The sequence below is a fragment of the Crotalus tigris genome, unplaced genomic scaffold (genome assembly GCF_016545835.1).
Source record: "Crotalus tigris isolate CLP2741 ecotype Arizona unplaced genomic scaffold, ASM1654583v1 scf7180000024472.5447098, whole genome shotgun sequence".
Taxonomy (NCBI): Eukaryota; Metazoa; Chordata; class Lepidosauria; order Squamata; family Viperidae; genus Crotalus; species Crotalus tigris.
Genome location: NW_024100643.1, coordinates 91,508 through 106,045, shown reverse-complemented (window position 1 = coordinate 106,045; position 14,538 = coordinate 91,508). Strand labels below are relative to the sequence as shown.

Genomic DNA, 14,538 nt, shown 5'->3' with positions numbered 1-14,538 from the left:
GTAAACTACCAAAACAGACAAACTAACATCTCCAGTAATTAAGGACATAATTATTAGTGTGAAAGTATACATAATAATCGTAAACACCTCATCTAAGCAGATAACAGAATCATGTTTTCTTCATATAAATGCAAATAATTCTAAGGACTTTTTGAATACTATATCCTATAATATATGAAAGGCAGAACAGGAAAAGCAGAACATAAGATGTTGGTTTAGAAAAATCCTTAACCATGAAAGCTCAATAGGTGTCAACCCAACAAGGTGACCAGACTATGAAACCAAAATAATAATAGAATAACAAAATTGAAAGGGCCCTTGGAGGTCTTCTATTCCATCCCCCTGCTCAAGCAGGAGACTCATTTCAAACAAACAGCTGTCCAGTCTTTTTAAGTCTCCAGTGATGGAGCATCCACAACTTCTGAAGGCAAGCTGTTCCACTGATTTATTGTTCTCATTGACAGGAAATTTCTCCTTAGTTCTAGGTTCCTTTTCTACTTGGTTAGTTTCCAACCATTCTTGTTTTACTTTCTGTGCTTTGGAAAATAGGTTGACTCCTTCTTCTCTGTGGCAGCCCATCAACATTGGAACACTGATATTATATCACCCCAAGTCCTTCTTTTCACTAGACAAACCCAATTCCTGCAGCCATTCGTCGTATGTTTTAGCCTCCATCCCCTAATCTCATTGCTCTTCTCTGCACTCTTTCTAGTATCTCAATGTCTTTCTATTATGGTGATCAAAACTGGATGCGGTATTCCAAGAGGTCAGGACTTTTATTGTAACAATTATCCTATCCTATCCTGTCCATCTCGCAAATCTGAATATGTTTTCCCCTCCCTCTCTTTATCTTTGTGTGAACTAGGGAGGAGGGTGTCTGAGATTTTTCTCCAGTTATTTTCTTGACTAATTTTAGGCTCTGTTTATCTGACCGTTGCCTTCTTTGGGGCTTTTCCTCCTGTCTCTTAAGACCATTCCCTATGCATTTTACATTAGGTACCATGGGCCAGTCATTATCTTTGTACCAATTGTCTCCCAGGGTTGAGGAAAATTGGAGAGTGTTGTGCATGCAGCCATGGGATCTTGGAAGAAAAACTGGATATAAATCTAAAAAGTAAATAAACAGTAGTATCTTATGAAATATAAAAAGGGTAAAATGTCTTTGAAGAAGTGGGGAGGTGATTTAATTTTGCTTACGATGAGAAGGTCCTGCTTCATAGACAAAATGGGAAATTCCCTGTTTATGGACCAATGTTTGTCCTGAAGTAGAACGTGCATCAGGATAAATCACAAATCCTGCTACCTAAAATCAAAGAGCTACTAAAAGCATTTAAACCAGTTACTAAGCCACATAATAGTAGTAATAATAACAGAAGTATTTCTTAAAATTTGAACGAGAATAAAAGAAAAGAACACACCATCTCTGCTTAGACATGTCCTATATTTTTATTTCATGTATTAAAAATGGAATGGCAATACTATGGAAGGCCAGAATGGCAGAATCAGGTCCTGCAATTGTACAACTCAAGCACAAAAGTGATGGATATAAGGCAACATGAGAGAAGGTGGATAGATAACCACTGAAAAGCTTTCCTCTCTTCTCCCCTCCCCCCATGATTCTTGAAAAAGCACACAAAGCAATTCTTTTTCTTATGAAAGGAAGGAGAAGGGAGTGCATGTGCTGAAGATGGAATAGAAGAAAGCATTTGATTTAATCTCCATGGCAACTTCTTTAGTGTCTGGCTGAAACAAAATGTTCAACATTGACAGAAGCACCTGGATAATTGTGAACAAGATATTATGTATTGTGCTGCTCTTACCAAATTACGACTTTTAGAGCAGGTATTTAGTGATTTCCAGCTGCAAAGGCAATTCACCAAACAGGAAACAAAGTAAGTGGTAATTGAATGAGAGTCATTTGTACACTAACTTTGCTCACCATTTTTTGCCCCTCTGTTCCCTCGCTTTAGGAAGTTTTGAAAACAGCAGACACTGATTGTAGACAATCTGTACCTCCCATTTAATACTAACTACTTAAAACCTTTATTACCCTCTAAGGCAATCTTTTAAATCCTAACACGGCCCCATATGTGACAGATGGTAATTCTTGAATAGTAAATGTTCTCGTCAATTTACTCACTCCTTGTAAAAGAAGAATAACCAGAAATAATAGGTTTTTTTAGTTGAGAAATAATTAGGTGGGGGGGGGGTGTTAGCTTTGTTCCATAACAAAGTAGTACATATATTAATATGATGTATGTGTCTATCAGTGTGGAAGTTAATCATAATTGATCCAACAATGTGGGAGTTCAAAAATATCTCATTAGCAGCAAAACTGGCTGCCGTATATGAAACATCTCTCCTAGTATCTTTCAAAATAATATAGATGGCCAATACTCACAGAATTATGTGCAGCAAAGTGCATAATGGGAATGTGTGTGAGAGAAAAATACAATCACCATTGTTGCTGACATAATCAGAAAAGCACCAGAGATGGAGAGGCTTGAAAAGTCACAACCAATGAAGGCAGAGTTCAAAACTACTAGAGTTATAACCCTTAGACTTAGCTTCCACAGACTAGAGATGTGATGACCAGTTAAGTACAGAAGAAATATAATAAGGAATGGATCATATTTAGTGGCTACAGTATAACAGCACAGAAGGGACACAAATTTACTTATTTTGATTTGGTATATGAGGAAGTAATCTTAAATGTAACACTATTCTCTAGGAGAGAATGAAGTTTCATTCAGATATTTGGACAATTCTGCAAGGGTAAAGATCAGTGACCTGGAATCCATTAGACTAAACGAGAGGACAAAGTAAAAGAAAAAAAAATGGCAAAGAGCTATTCTCCTTTTAATTCCATATTTTTTTCCCCTTGAAGTCAGATTTGATTCAACTTAAGATACAAAAGTTCTTTTCCTATAAACAGCATTCAAGCATTAGTCACTTGTAAACTGGCTAAAGGAATGAATGGGCTTCAAACATGGTCCCAATCAAAGGCTCTTTTAAAAACTCTATACTTGAAATCTCCACAAGTTTTCATCTTCCAGGTTTCATTTAACTACTCCTTTCCTACATTCACATGTCGAAAAGTAATGGCTGAACCTCAAAAAAAGTGCAACAAACAAAATGAATCCTCTGAATTAACTTTAGAGAATTTCCCCAAACTTCTGGTGCTCTATAGATGTTCTTCAACTCACTCTAGCTGAGGGGAGAATGAGAACTTAAGCACAATACACATGGAAAAGACCAATTTGGGGGAAAGGGACAAAGAACGGGAAAACTGGAAGAACTTGCAGCAAATCCCTCATAGCTTCTATGACAATCCAGACTCCTTCCGTGATAAAAAGAGTTATGTCCTTCTGGAAAGGCAGGCGCAACGGATAGAGAGATCAGGCTCAGAAATTAAGAGGCTGATGGCAGATCTCAGTCTATTCAGGAAGAGAGATACCTGTGCACATTGTCTCTTCCTTCCCCCAATATCAAGCAAATTTCTGATGTCCAACCAGTCACATCTACCTGTGCGTGAAGTGTGACAAAAGGCAGCAAGAAAAAAGTCCAGTTGTTCATAAGCTGGAGAGGGGCTGATAAAATGGACATGAAACCCCAGGTAGCCAGCAACTGTCCTTACTTGTCAATGAGTCCTCCTTCCTTCAGCTTGAAATAAAAAAACTTTTCCAGGGTGTTGGCACACTTACAGTAATCACTCTCAGGAGGGTTATACTCACGACAGTTGGTAATGACACGTTGCAAGTCAGCAATAAAGAGCTTCTTGGTAATGTAATAACGATTCTTGAGCCTCTCCGTCATTGTCTTTAGGTCTGCAGAAGGAGTAGGTGGAAGGGAGAGACATAATCAACTGTACAGGAGACAAGGCAAAAATGCATCCTTTCTGACTTTATTATTCATTATAAGCTTGTCACTCACAACTCTCCTGAAAAATAATGAAAAGAGGGAAGAAACATGGGACGAAACATGTAAGTGCAAGCTACAAACTCTTCTGGAATTATGTATAGTTCTCTTCATTAGTTTGTGTAAATGTAATTAGAAGTATCAAAATGGCTGAAGGTAAACTCATCTCAGCTTTCAGAAAATTAGTAGAAATATATTTGCTCTGTCAGTAAAACATTTCCAAAAAGGCAACTCTGTTAGCTTGTGAAAAACAAAAAGCCAGTAGCTGTTTGAGGATGAACTTATTTATAATGACATCAGCTTGAAGTGGAGTATAAATGCTCACCAAGTAATTAGCAATCTGTGCTTCCCACTGATCGCCTCAACCAATTTCAGTGGCACACTTGCCAAAAATCAGTAACTTGGCTTCTACTACTACTCCAATTCCCAAAATTTACAAAAATCATTGCATAAATCCTAAAGTAGACTGAACATAGTTAAAAAAGATCCATCCATTTCAAAAAAAAATCCCATCCAGAAAATCAGAATATTTCAGCCTTTTTCAAACACACATAACACAGGCTTTCCACCTCCTGATGTCCTCAATGCCTTTCATTTGGCTCCAATATGTTTTCCCACTCCTGGTTTGTGCTGTAATAGTGCTAAACCTAAGAATACTGCTAATCTTTTTGGCTGACTATGAAAAGGAAGGTAATGTATGTTCTAATTGCCAAATGGAAGAAAATCTCCTCCAGTTCTATAACATTATTATAATCCAATGAGAAATTACTCTCCAACCATCTAAATAAGAATTTTTCACATCAGCTACATATATTAACTGTACCCATATTTTTTATTACTCTACAGAGCTGATTACTTTTTCAAGCAAAATCCATATCTAGCTACCTACCAATGGGAAAGCGGATAATCTCATAGTAGTCAGGAGCTTCAGATTTCTTCACTGGTTCCATAAATGGCCATGCACTAGGATGAGTCTAATAGGCAACAGGCAGAGAACAACTTGAATAATAAATATTTTTTTTCAAACAGAAACTAAAGCCATGCCTTATTAAGATCAATCAAGATTCACAATGTAGCATATAGGTATTTGAGATATGGAAGTAGACTTCTATTGGACAGGCAAAGGAAAAACAGAAAGGGAAGGTATTTCTGGCAGAAAGAAAGTTTTCTGCCAGAAATATACTTTTCACATTCTAAACACTTTAGTTTAACTTCTTGTTAAATGAAGAACTGTGTTTCCTTCAAAATCCCACCCAAGATTACTTTTAAAAATATTGTTTTGTTACCGCTGTTTAGCTGTTTTGTTTTTCCTAACATATATTGGCCTTTTATCTATTTGTACTGTCACCAATTAATATTTATTCAGCTTGTACGTAAAAAAAATTAAAACAGGTACACGTAGTCCTTGGTTAAGGACTAACTGGGACTGGGATTTCCATAATTAAGCAATATGGTTGTAATGCAAGATATTATGTGACTTCACTACTTAGCAATGTCAGTCCTAGCAATTCCTGTTACTGTTGTTAAATAATGATCACAGGTAATTAAGCAAGGACCTTCTTGCAATTTCCTGCCAGCTGGCACACAATACTAGTGCAACAGGACTGAGGCTGGATGCTGCCAGGTGAGGGAAACTTACAAAGCCAACTTGTGACTTTTCCTGCCGGCTTCCCCCTTTACTTGTGGGAAGCCATGGGACTGCTGTGACAGCTGAAACTTTGAGGATCAGTCATAAGTACCACTCATTCAGCGCTGATATTAACTTCCAACAATCTCTGAAAAAGTGATCATTAACTAAGGACTATCTGAATTCAAAATTTAGTTCTATCTATACTATTCACAGATCAGGGCAAAAATTTCAGGAAAGGTTTGGCTAGTTTTACTTGTCTGGATACCACATCATTGAAAAATCAGATAATCTCTGGTTTATGACTATTGTTCTTCTATTTTAGTTAGAGAAAAGATCCTATTTACACCCCAAGTGATCTTGGAGTCCAGATTACCTTGATTTGGGCAAGGAGATTTTTCAAAGTAGTATACAACTGGTCTGGATCCTTGAGCTCCTTTCTGGAAGGAAAAAATTTAAAAAAGAGTGGTGGTGCTTTTGGTGATGAAAATATTAGAAATTACAAGAGCTACAGAGTATTACAGAGACATCTGCATGATCTAAAAAGGACCAACTCCACCTGGGTTCTCTCTAGAAAAGTCAAGAGTATACCAACTGTCATGAGATCATCATAGATCATCTGGATGAAACTATGGTTTAATGTAGCAATACATTTAGAGAGCTTCAGTTTGGGGAAAGTTTGCCTACACACTTTTGAAATGCTAAAAAAAGCTTTCCAAGATCAGCAGACTTTTCAAGCAACATGCAGTTAATTCTGACAAATTTGTTGGTGCCAGAAGCAAACAAATGGCCAAATTTTGTATGCTATTATAGTCTAGCATAATGGTTGAAATGTTGACCTAGAAACCAGGCAATTGAGTTCTAGGCCTGAAAGCCAGCTGAGTGACTTTAGGCCAGGGGTCCCCAACTTATGGTCTGCGGCCACCAGGCCCTGGGAATAGCTGGCGAGCCCCATCCCATTTGCAGTAGCATCGCTGTGCAGGCACTCACAATTCTATTTGCGCATGCCTGGAAACACTAGCACCGCCACCAGAGTCACACGGGCACCGGTGGCCCGTTTGCGCATGCATACAGGCATCAGCACGTGTGCCATGGGTGTGTGCAGTCCATTTGCGCATGCACATGCATGTTAGTGCCACTGTTGTGCGCATGACTGCGCATGTGCACGTGGGCCGTGCACACACACATTTCCCTGCTGCTCCCTTTCCTTCTAGGCTGCCAAGTTGGAAAGGTTGGGGAACTCTGCTTTAGGCCAATCACACTCTCACTTCAATCCATTTCCCAGGATTGTTGTGGTGAAGAAAATAGAGGAAGAGTATGTGTGTGTGAGAGAGAAAGAGGGAGAGAGGGAGGGAGGGAAGGAGAGAGAGAGAGGGAGCATAAAAGTAATTGTAATAATAAACCCAGGTTTTTGAGGACTGGATAGGTGGATAAATGTCAAATCAGGCTAAATCAGGCTAAACATCTAGCTGACTTTGTGACCAATCATCATCATCATGGATACTCTACCTTGAAAGCATCAAGCAGTAAGCATTAAATCATTAGCTGCATTTTGACACAGATTTGAAAATGCTAGTCCAGTCCATCTTGTTCTATCATTCTACAGTGGAATGAAGTTTTAAGAGAATTTAAGAACCTTTGCCTGTTCTATATTAATTATCCTCTACCAAACTCATTAAGGAAGGCCAACATGTTAAAACAAGCAGAAACATTTCGGGGATATGGGTGAGAAAAGAACATGAAATGCCATATTGCTTACCCCTTTTCTTTATTCAGAGGCTTCCATCCTGTTTCCCCTAGAAAAGAAAGAAAGAGAGAGAGAGAGAGAGAGAGAGAGAGAGAGAGAGAGAGAGAGAGAGAGAGAGAGAGAGAGAGACGAAGAGATAGAGACAAATTATTATTGTAAACATAGACCAGAACTAACTTATTTTTTTAAGGCAGTTCATTTAGTACTAGGGCTAATTGGGACAAGAAAAATACAGAAACAAAAGCAAGCAAGAGAAAAGTTTTGGATAAACACCCGTTCTTTGTATCAGATACGTAGATCTGAATCTGGACCGAATTCTCCCACTGCCATAAACCATATCAACAGAGTTTCCTTCCTCTGCTGCCTCAGAGGGTAGGAGCAAGCACAGCAGAAGGATCAAAGGTGGGAAGAGGACACAGCTAAAATCATGTCAGTTTTTTCTAGCTTTATCAATGTTCACTAAATGCATCGTCACACCTGTTCTAGTACTATCCAGGTATAGGCCCTGCTCAACTCACGGATGCCTGGGATGCTTTCAATCGGAATATGTCGAACTCCCTCTTTGAAGCAAGTGAGGCCAGGGTAGACTTTACGGATCTGTGCTTGCTTTCTCTCTATCAATTTCTTGATGATCTGTGGGAAGAACCAGAAACTCCCATGACTTGCATTGTCATTCCTGGATGCTTCTGCAAGATCAAGGAGATGAGGCAGGCTAAATGTCTCTTAGAGACAGCAGGCTGATGTGTGCAGCTAGGAAACTACTTCCTGGCCAATTCCTAGCTCAGTCTTCAAGCCAAGCACTGTCAAGGTGTTAGGAAAAAGTTGAAGGATGGCAGGCAAAGAGGGAGAAGCTGAATCTGAGAGGAAGAATAAAGAGAATTATTGTGCAGAATCAACCATATATGGTTACTGGCTATGTTGGCTAAAATTATGAAAAATAGAATTCAACTACCCCTACAAAAACATGAAAGGACTGTCATAGGCAGGAAGGCCTCCCCTATGGGAAAATTCAAAGAGAGCAGTTATGCAGTGGAACATGTGCAAATTGGAACACAGAAACCTTTCCTTCACTGAGGAAGGAGAGCCACATTCTTACCACAAATCTGTTTCTGGAATACGTCGCTTAACTCTGCAGAATGTGTTTTTCATATAAGAAAAATACATAGTTTTGAAAAATCCAACCACAGGAATTAGCAGATAGTGTGTGTGTGTGTGTGTGTGTGTGTGATGTGACATAAAAGGGAAATGCAGATAGGGCAAAGAAAGGAATATGATTGATTATATCCCTAAAAGATTAATCAAGGAAAAAACAGATGAGACTATTTAGGAACACACAGAGGGAAAGGCAATAATTTAAGCATATTCTGTACCCAAAGCCAAATTTGCATATGTCCATGAGGGGGAGGAGATGGGGGGAGAGGGAGGGAGGGAGAGAGACGTATTCAGCAGTATGAACTAGTAACAGTAATAAAGATGGTCCACACAAGAATCAGAGATGGATCAAGCACTGTGCTCTATTGTCCACTTCTTCCACCCCAGCCCCTCACCTCCTTCTGCTTCTTGATAATATGTGAAAGCTCCGTATAGGGGATCCGAGGGTTTAGTTCACATTCCATCAGGGTGGCTCCTTCGTAGTCTTTGATGTAGCCAAGGTAGCGGCTCTTGGGGACCTTGATATCTTTTGAAAACCCCTGAATGCCAGAGATAAGAAACCCCATTCATTCTCCGGAATAAGCCAAATGTCATTCAGCAGTAAGAAATATTAACTGACCTATTCTGAAATGTTGCTTCATGTCTTTCTTGCTGCCTAAAGTATGGATCCAACTCATTTTCCTCATCACATTCAGGAATTTATTAAGGAGGGGGGAGAGCAAGGGGTTCATAGAAGCTACACTTAAATTACAGAATTGTAGAATAGTGGACTGTATCTTTTAGACATGCAGTCCCCAAGCTTTGTGTTCTGCAGACTGGTAGTAGCAGGGAGAAGAGAGGATGGTTTCGCACGCTCACCCATCACTTGTGCAAATGGGAGCTCCACGTGCTTACCCGCTGCTTGGCAAGCCCAGTTTCCAATGGGCCATGACCCAGAGATTGGGGACCCCTGTTTTAGACACATTTATAAAGATCTTTTAAAAAATATTAGACGTATTTGACTTATCCCATTTAATGCTTCTTAGAAATATTATAATGTTAATTCCGTAATTCCTAACCAAAGTGATTGGGGATTATAGGGACTATAGGCCAAAATAACGGAAGAATACTAGATTGGGGAATAAACCATTTAATGTTTAATGTGACCTAATATATTTAATGTGATATGTGAATGCAGCTAGACTACCAACTATGTCCATAGATTCAGAAGGAGAACCAGGCCCTTTTTAACAATTGTACCCCCTAGAGTTAAACCAAAAGCCAGTTCCAAATAGAGTTCAGCAACAATGGTGTAGTACCTGCTTTTTGAAATAGCCAATGGCATATTCATCGGCATACGTGAGAAAGTAAAGGATGCTATGTTTGATGTGGTACTCCTTCAGGTGATTCATAAGGTGAGTTCCATAGCCCTTCAAGGAAGTAAAAAAGAAATGAGAAAAAATGATCAGGACACAACCTGGGAACGATCCTCTTTCTGTCATTACATTAATATTCCATCTTTCCTTCTAGAGCTCAAGACAGCCTACACGATTTTCCCAATCATCACGTTTTTGTCTCACAACTACTCTATGAAGCAAATTGGTTTCTTAGTTGAGTAAATATTTAAAACTAGCCCCAAACTTAGATCCTCTACCTCACTAGCTGAAAATTCATATAGGAAGCTAATTTATGTGATGTGATTTGCAATCAAATAGAAATTAATTCTGAGATGAATAATATCCTGTACAGAAATCTGAGGCAATCAATAAAGATAGTTAGCAATAACAACAATTACACAAGATTTTAATATGGAAAACGTGAGGCATAGATGTTCACTTCTCAAAAGGGATTGCCAAAATTGTCAAAGGTTGCTACAGTTAAACCCTCCTCCAAGTTTAACAAAAAACAACTAACCTGTTCAAATAATATGCCAGGTTCCACAGCCTCATATTATGCTTAACATGATGATAGCCTGGTTCGCCCAATGCTCTTAAGAGAATGCCTGCATTCCTAACATATAAAGATAAACTACCCAACCCTGTCTAAGCCTAGTTTAAGTCTATGAGCTACTCTGCATTATTGAAGATAACTAGTATGGATCCATGCCAGTATGTTTTATTTGATCCTTTTAAGAAGCATAGGAGAGGCATTGCCTCTCAGAGTTAAATGTGATTTATTCCAGACAGTGCAAAAGTGTCCTTGAATGGATCCTTTTTCTGCCTTGGATATTAATTGTAAAAGGAAACTCATATTGTTTCCCACGCAGCATTTTAAACTCTACATCAGCTTCTAACTGCTTTTTATACTTTCAAATATTTTTATGCTCTTGCTCTCCATTCATTTGCTACCTCTTAATGTTGCCTCCCATTCCTCAATTACATCCTCTATGACTTTCCACTTCCTATAACTTGAACATCCTGCTTCTTCTAGTTCTTTCTTATTGCACAATTTTCAAGTCTGGTTTGAAGTCCAAGGCACACTAAAAAAGTTAATCCACTGAGAATGAACCCTGAGTCTCTGTTGCAATGTCCAAAGACAGCACAAATGGACTGAAAAGCCTATGAAGATTTTATCACGTCCCATAAGCCAATTTGGGCAAATAAGGATGCTGCTATGTTTAAAAACAACTAATAAATGTTCTCTCTTCCTACATTGGTCTTTTGACATCAGAAAACAAAATCTAAGCTGGCTTTCTATGCTCTGTTCCGATACAGCAAGATCTGGGAAACATCACTGATTATAAGCAGTGAGAGTTCCCTGTATAATTAGTTGGAAGTATCCCAGATGATACTAGCAGACCACTCAATTACTAGATTAGAACCTGTTTTAATCCCCAGCGAATGTTACACATATCTCAAAACAACCCTACCTTGACTTGCTCGTTAGATGTGACAGCACAGAAGACAATCTCAGTGAATCCTTGAGTTGGAAACATCCGAAAACAGATCCCACCAATCACTCGACCATCCTTGATTAATGCCAGAGTCTTGTGCTTGCTGCCAAGAAAATAAGTAGCAGAAAGAGGAGCTTGAACTGGAAGGAGAGGTAAGCCCTACTGAGAATATTCCTGCTTCAGCCTTCATCTTTTTGAGATGTAAGAGGGGAATAAAGCAATGCCAACCATTAACCCTGAATTATAAACCTGAATTAGTTTCATTAACAATTCTAGCTGACATAGAACTTACTTCAACCCTTTCTTGCTGGGAGTCTTTATGTCACCTTGGATTACCATTATTTCCACAGATCTCTTACTGAGCTGCCATGCTTCCTTCTCTACCTCACTTCTTACATTTAAAACAAAAAAGGCTTTCAAAACCAGGAAGTTGGAGTTTTGCATAGAGCCACTTTCAGCACTGTTTCTTTCAAAAATACCTTTAAACCTCAAGTGGGCTCCTTAAATTTTGCTAGAAAATAAACAACATCTCTCCAAAGACACAGACATCTCTCTTCTGGTGTTCTGCAGAGCACACAAGACCTGCTTTTGATCTCAAGCCTGAGATTGATGTGGTTGTAGGGCCTCTGCTGTGATCTGCTGTTTTAGTCCGGGGTGCCTGTAGTGTTGTATGTTTTTAAAAACTTTTATTATTTGGTATTTTTATTAGTCAGCCACCCACAGTCCATGGGAGTGGGCAGTTAGAATGTTAACAACAACAACAGAGAAAAATCACAAAATACAAAGACCTGCAAAGAAAAATGCCTATGCCAATAGGAATAAGCAGTTGGGTGCAATCCCAAAACACCAAGAACATCTTTGATACTGACAAAATCGCCATCAGTCAGCTACAAAATGCAGCTTTACTTGGAACAGCTTACATACCTTTAACACGATCAAACAACACCTGTCTACACCAGGTCCTTGAGAAGGACTCAACAGACAAATATAAAATCCAAGCTAAACCAATCATAATAATAATGTCTCCTGGTGAAACACTTTCTTGATATGGTTGTGGTCTTGTGTGCTCTGAAGACGACAATTATGTCAGAGGTTGAACCATACTTAACAGGTCTCATCAGAGGAGTCAGACAAAAAGTGCCTCTCCCATAAAAATATGTTGAGATGTAAATTACAGAAATCCATACTTGGTTGGTTGCCACAAGAACTGCACTAGGTGTTGGAGTACCTGGATATCTGGTAAAAAATCGGTTAGCGGACTCAGGACTATTGGCTGAGTAACCAGGGACAAACTATCAATGCAAACTACTGGAAGGAAAGGTGTTTACCCATCACAAATACACAGTGATTGAAAAGAAATAAGGATCTTTTATCACAGATCAAATCCAATAAAAATAGGATATTTGAAACAAATGCACCAGTTCTGGAAAAACAACATCCAGAATCAGAAATAACAGAATAGAGATTAATGTCCATTTATAATATGAAATAAAATATTCACAGAAGCAGAATTGGAAGAACTGCAAAAGGTAAAGAAATCAAAACACTGTCAGATGTAACTCAGACAAAGAGGCAAACCAGGGGAAATTGGTAGTAGAGGAAGCCAGCAGAGCCATATAATTATTTTTATTCAGAAACAAAGCACCCTATTATCTGCCTCAGAAAGAGCAAAGTCCTCTAACTGAAGAAGTAGAAGAATTGAACAAAGAATAATTAAGCATCTAGAATAGCACAAAAACAACCAAATAAGGTTGCCTGGACTGAAGCTTGTTCCAAAGAAACAGCTAGTACAAACATTAAAAGATGGCGATACTGATTGCAATATCAAAAATAAGCACTAGCTCGCTGTAACAATAAACCAACTAATGTACAAAACAGCTGTAGTTATAACTGAATACCTGGAATGCAAAATCAACAAAGAAGAAAAAAAGTACACCATCAAAATGGAAGATCAGACTGGAAAATAAGATTAGCAAGCTGAGATCAAATGCAAGTAAGCTAGAAGGGAAGAAAAGAAACTGAAGAACAAGACCAAAAAATGCCTAATCAGAAATACCAGTTAGAAACAAGGAAGATTAAGGAGGTACTGGAAATAATAAAATAGTAAATCAGCTATAGCTAAGAAGATTAGCAGATACGAAACTCAAATTGCAGATTATGGGCAGAATCTCTGATTTCGATCCCAATTAGAAACATTTTACCAATTCATCAATAGAAAAGTTGTAGTGAATCAGTTAGCACCCAACAAGGAAGAAATAGTAGTTTTAGGTGAAGATATGGGATAATCCAAAGAAATATAACAAGAACACAATTTGATTAAGGAGGTAGATAAGAATAAAAAAAGATGAAAGAACTTGTAATAACAGCAGAAATGGTGGAGAAAGGGGCAAGAGAGATCACAAATTGATGAAGATGAATTGCATGGATTTTGGTTGAAACATCTGACTAGTCTATATCTACTTGTTGCCAAGCGGTTTATCAATCTGCTGCAGGGGGATGAAATTGAAGAGTGGCTAAGATGGGGCAAAACCTACCTGATAATGAAAAATCCAGCAAAAGAAGCAGCATCAGGGAACTACAGACCAATTACCTGCTTACAACAACTTTCAAATTGCTAATAGGTATGGTGGCTGATGCAGTCCAACAGCATCTAGTTGAAAACAGCTCTTTCCACTTGAGCAGAAAGAAAACTGCTCAAGTTTTGCAGAGGAACAAAAGACTTTATCTTAATTGTCAAGATGATTTTAGAAAAGTGCAAGACAAGGAAGATCAATTTGAATTAGCATGGATTGATTACAAGAAGGCATTTCATTCCCTGCCACGATTAGATAATCAACCGCCTAGAAATAACACGAGTCAGTAGACACATCAGAAGCTTTGTGCAAAGATAGATGGCATAATGGAAGATGTGGTTGCTAGACAACGCGGAGAGATTGGGAGAGATTAATATCAAGAGAGGGCTCTTCCATGGAAACTCACTACCGCCACTACTGTTCGTCATTTCACTGATTCCTTTGTCAAGAATACTGAATAACTCAGTTCATGGCTATCAAACATCAAAGAATCTGCCAAGTTATCCTGCCTCCTTTACATGAAAGATTTGAAGCTGTATGGAAAAACAACATCTGAAACAGAATCGCTGCTCAACACCATCCATATATATAATCAAAATATTGCAATGGAATTTGGATTGGACAAATGTGCCAAACTCATCATCAAACA

At 38.5% G+C, this 14,538-nt stretch overlaps 1 protein-coding gene and 1 long non-coding RNA gene across 3 annotated transcripts in view; one reads left to right on the top strand and one right to left on the bottom strand.

Annotated features, from left to right (window-relative positions):
- Positions 1–14,538, top strand: part of LOC120303564 — a 29,473-nt gene that overhangs the window by 1,823 nt on the left and 13,112 nt on the right. The window lies entirely within an intron of this gene.
- Positions 1,423–14,538, bottom strand: part of KAT2A (lysine acetyltransferase 2A) — a 28,614-nt gene continuing 15,498 nt past the window's right edge. For both annotated transcript variants that reach the window (XM_039333311.1, XM_039333312.1), the window contains exons 11-18: positions 11,293–11,419; positions 9,743–9,853; positions 8,840–8,983; positions 7,811–7,925; positions 7,305–7,341; positions 5,922–5,985; positions 4,808–4,892; positions 1,423–3,827 (exon numbers count right to left, since the gene is read on the bottom strand). In XM_039333311.1, the coding sequence (XP_039189245.1) occupies positions 3,634–3,827; positions 4,808–4,892; positions 5,922–5,985; positions 7,305–7,341; positions 7,811–7,925; positions 8,840–8,983; positions 9,743–9,853; positions 11,293–11,419 (877 nt within the window). In that variant the 3' untranslated portion in view covers positions 1,423–3,633. The remainder of the gene's footprint in view (positions 3,828–4,807; positions 4,893–5,921; positions 5,986–7,304; positions 7,342–7,810; positions 7,926–8,839; positions 8,984–9,742; positions 9,854–11,292; positions 11,420–14,538) is intronic.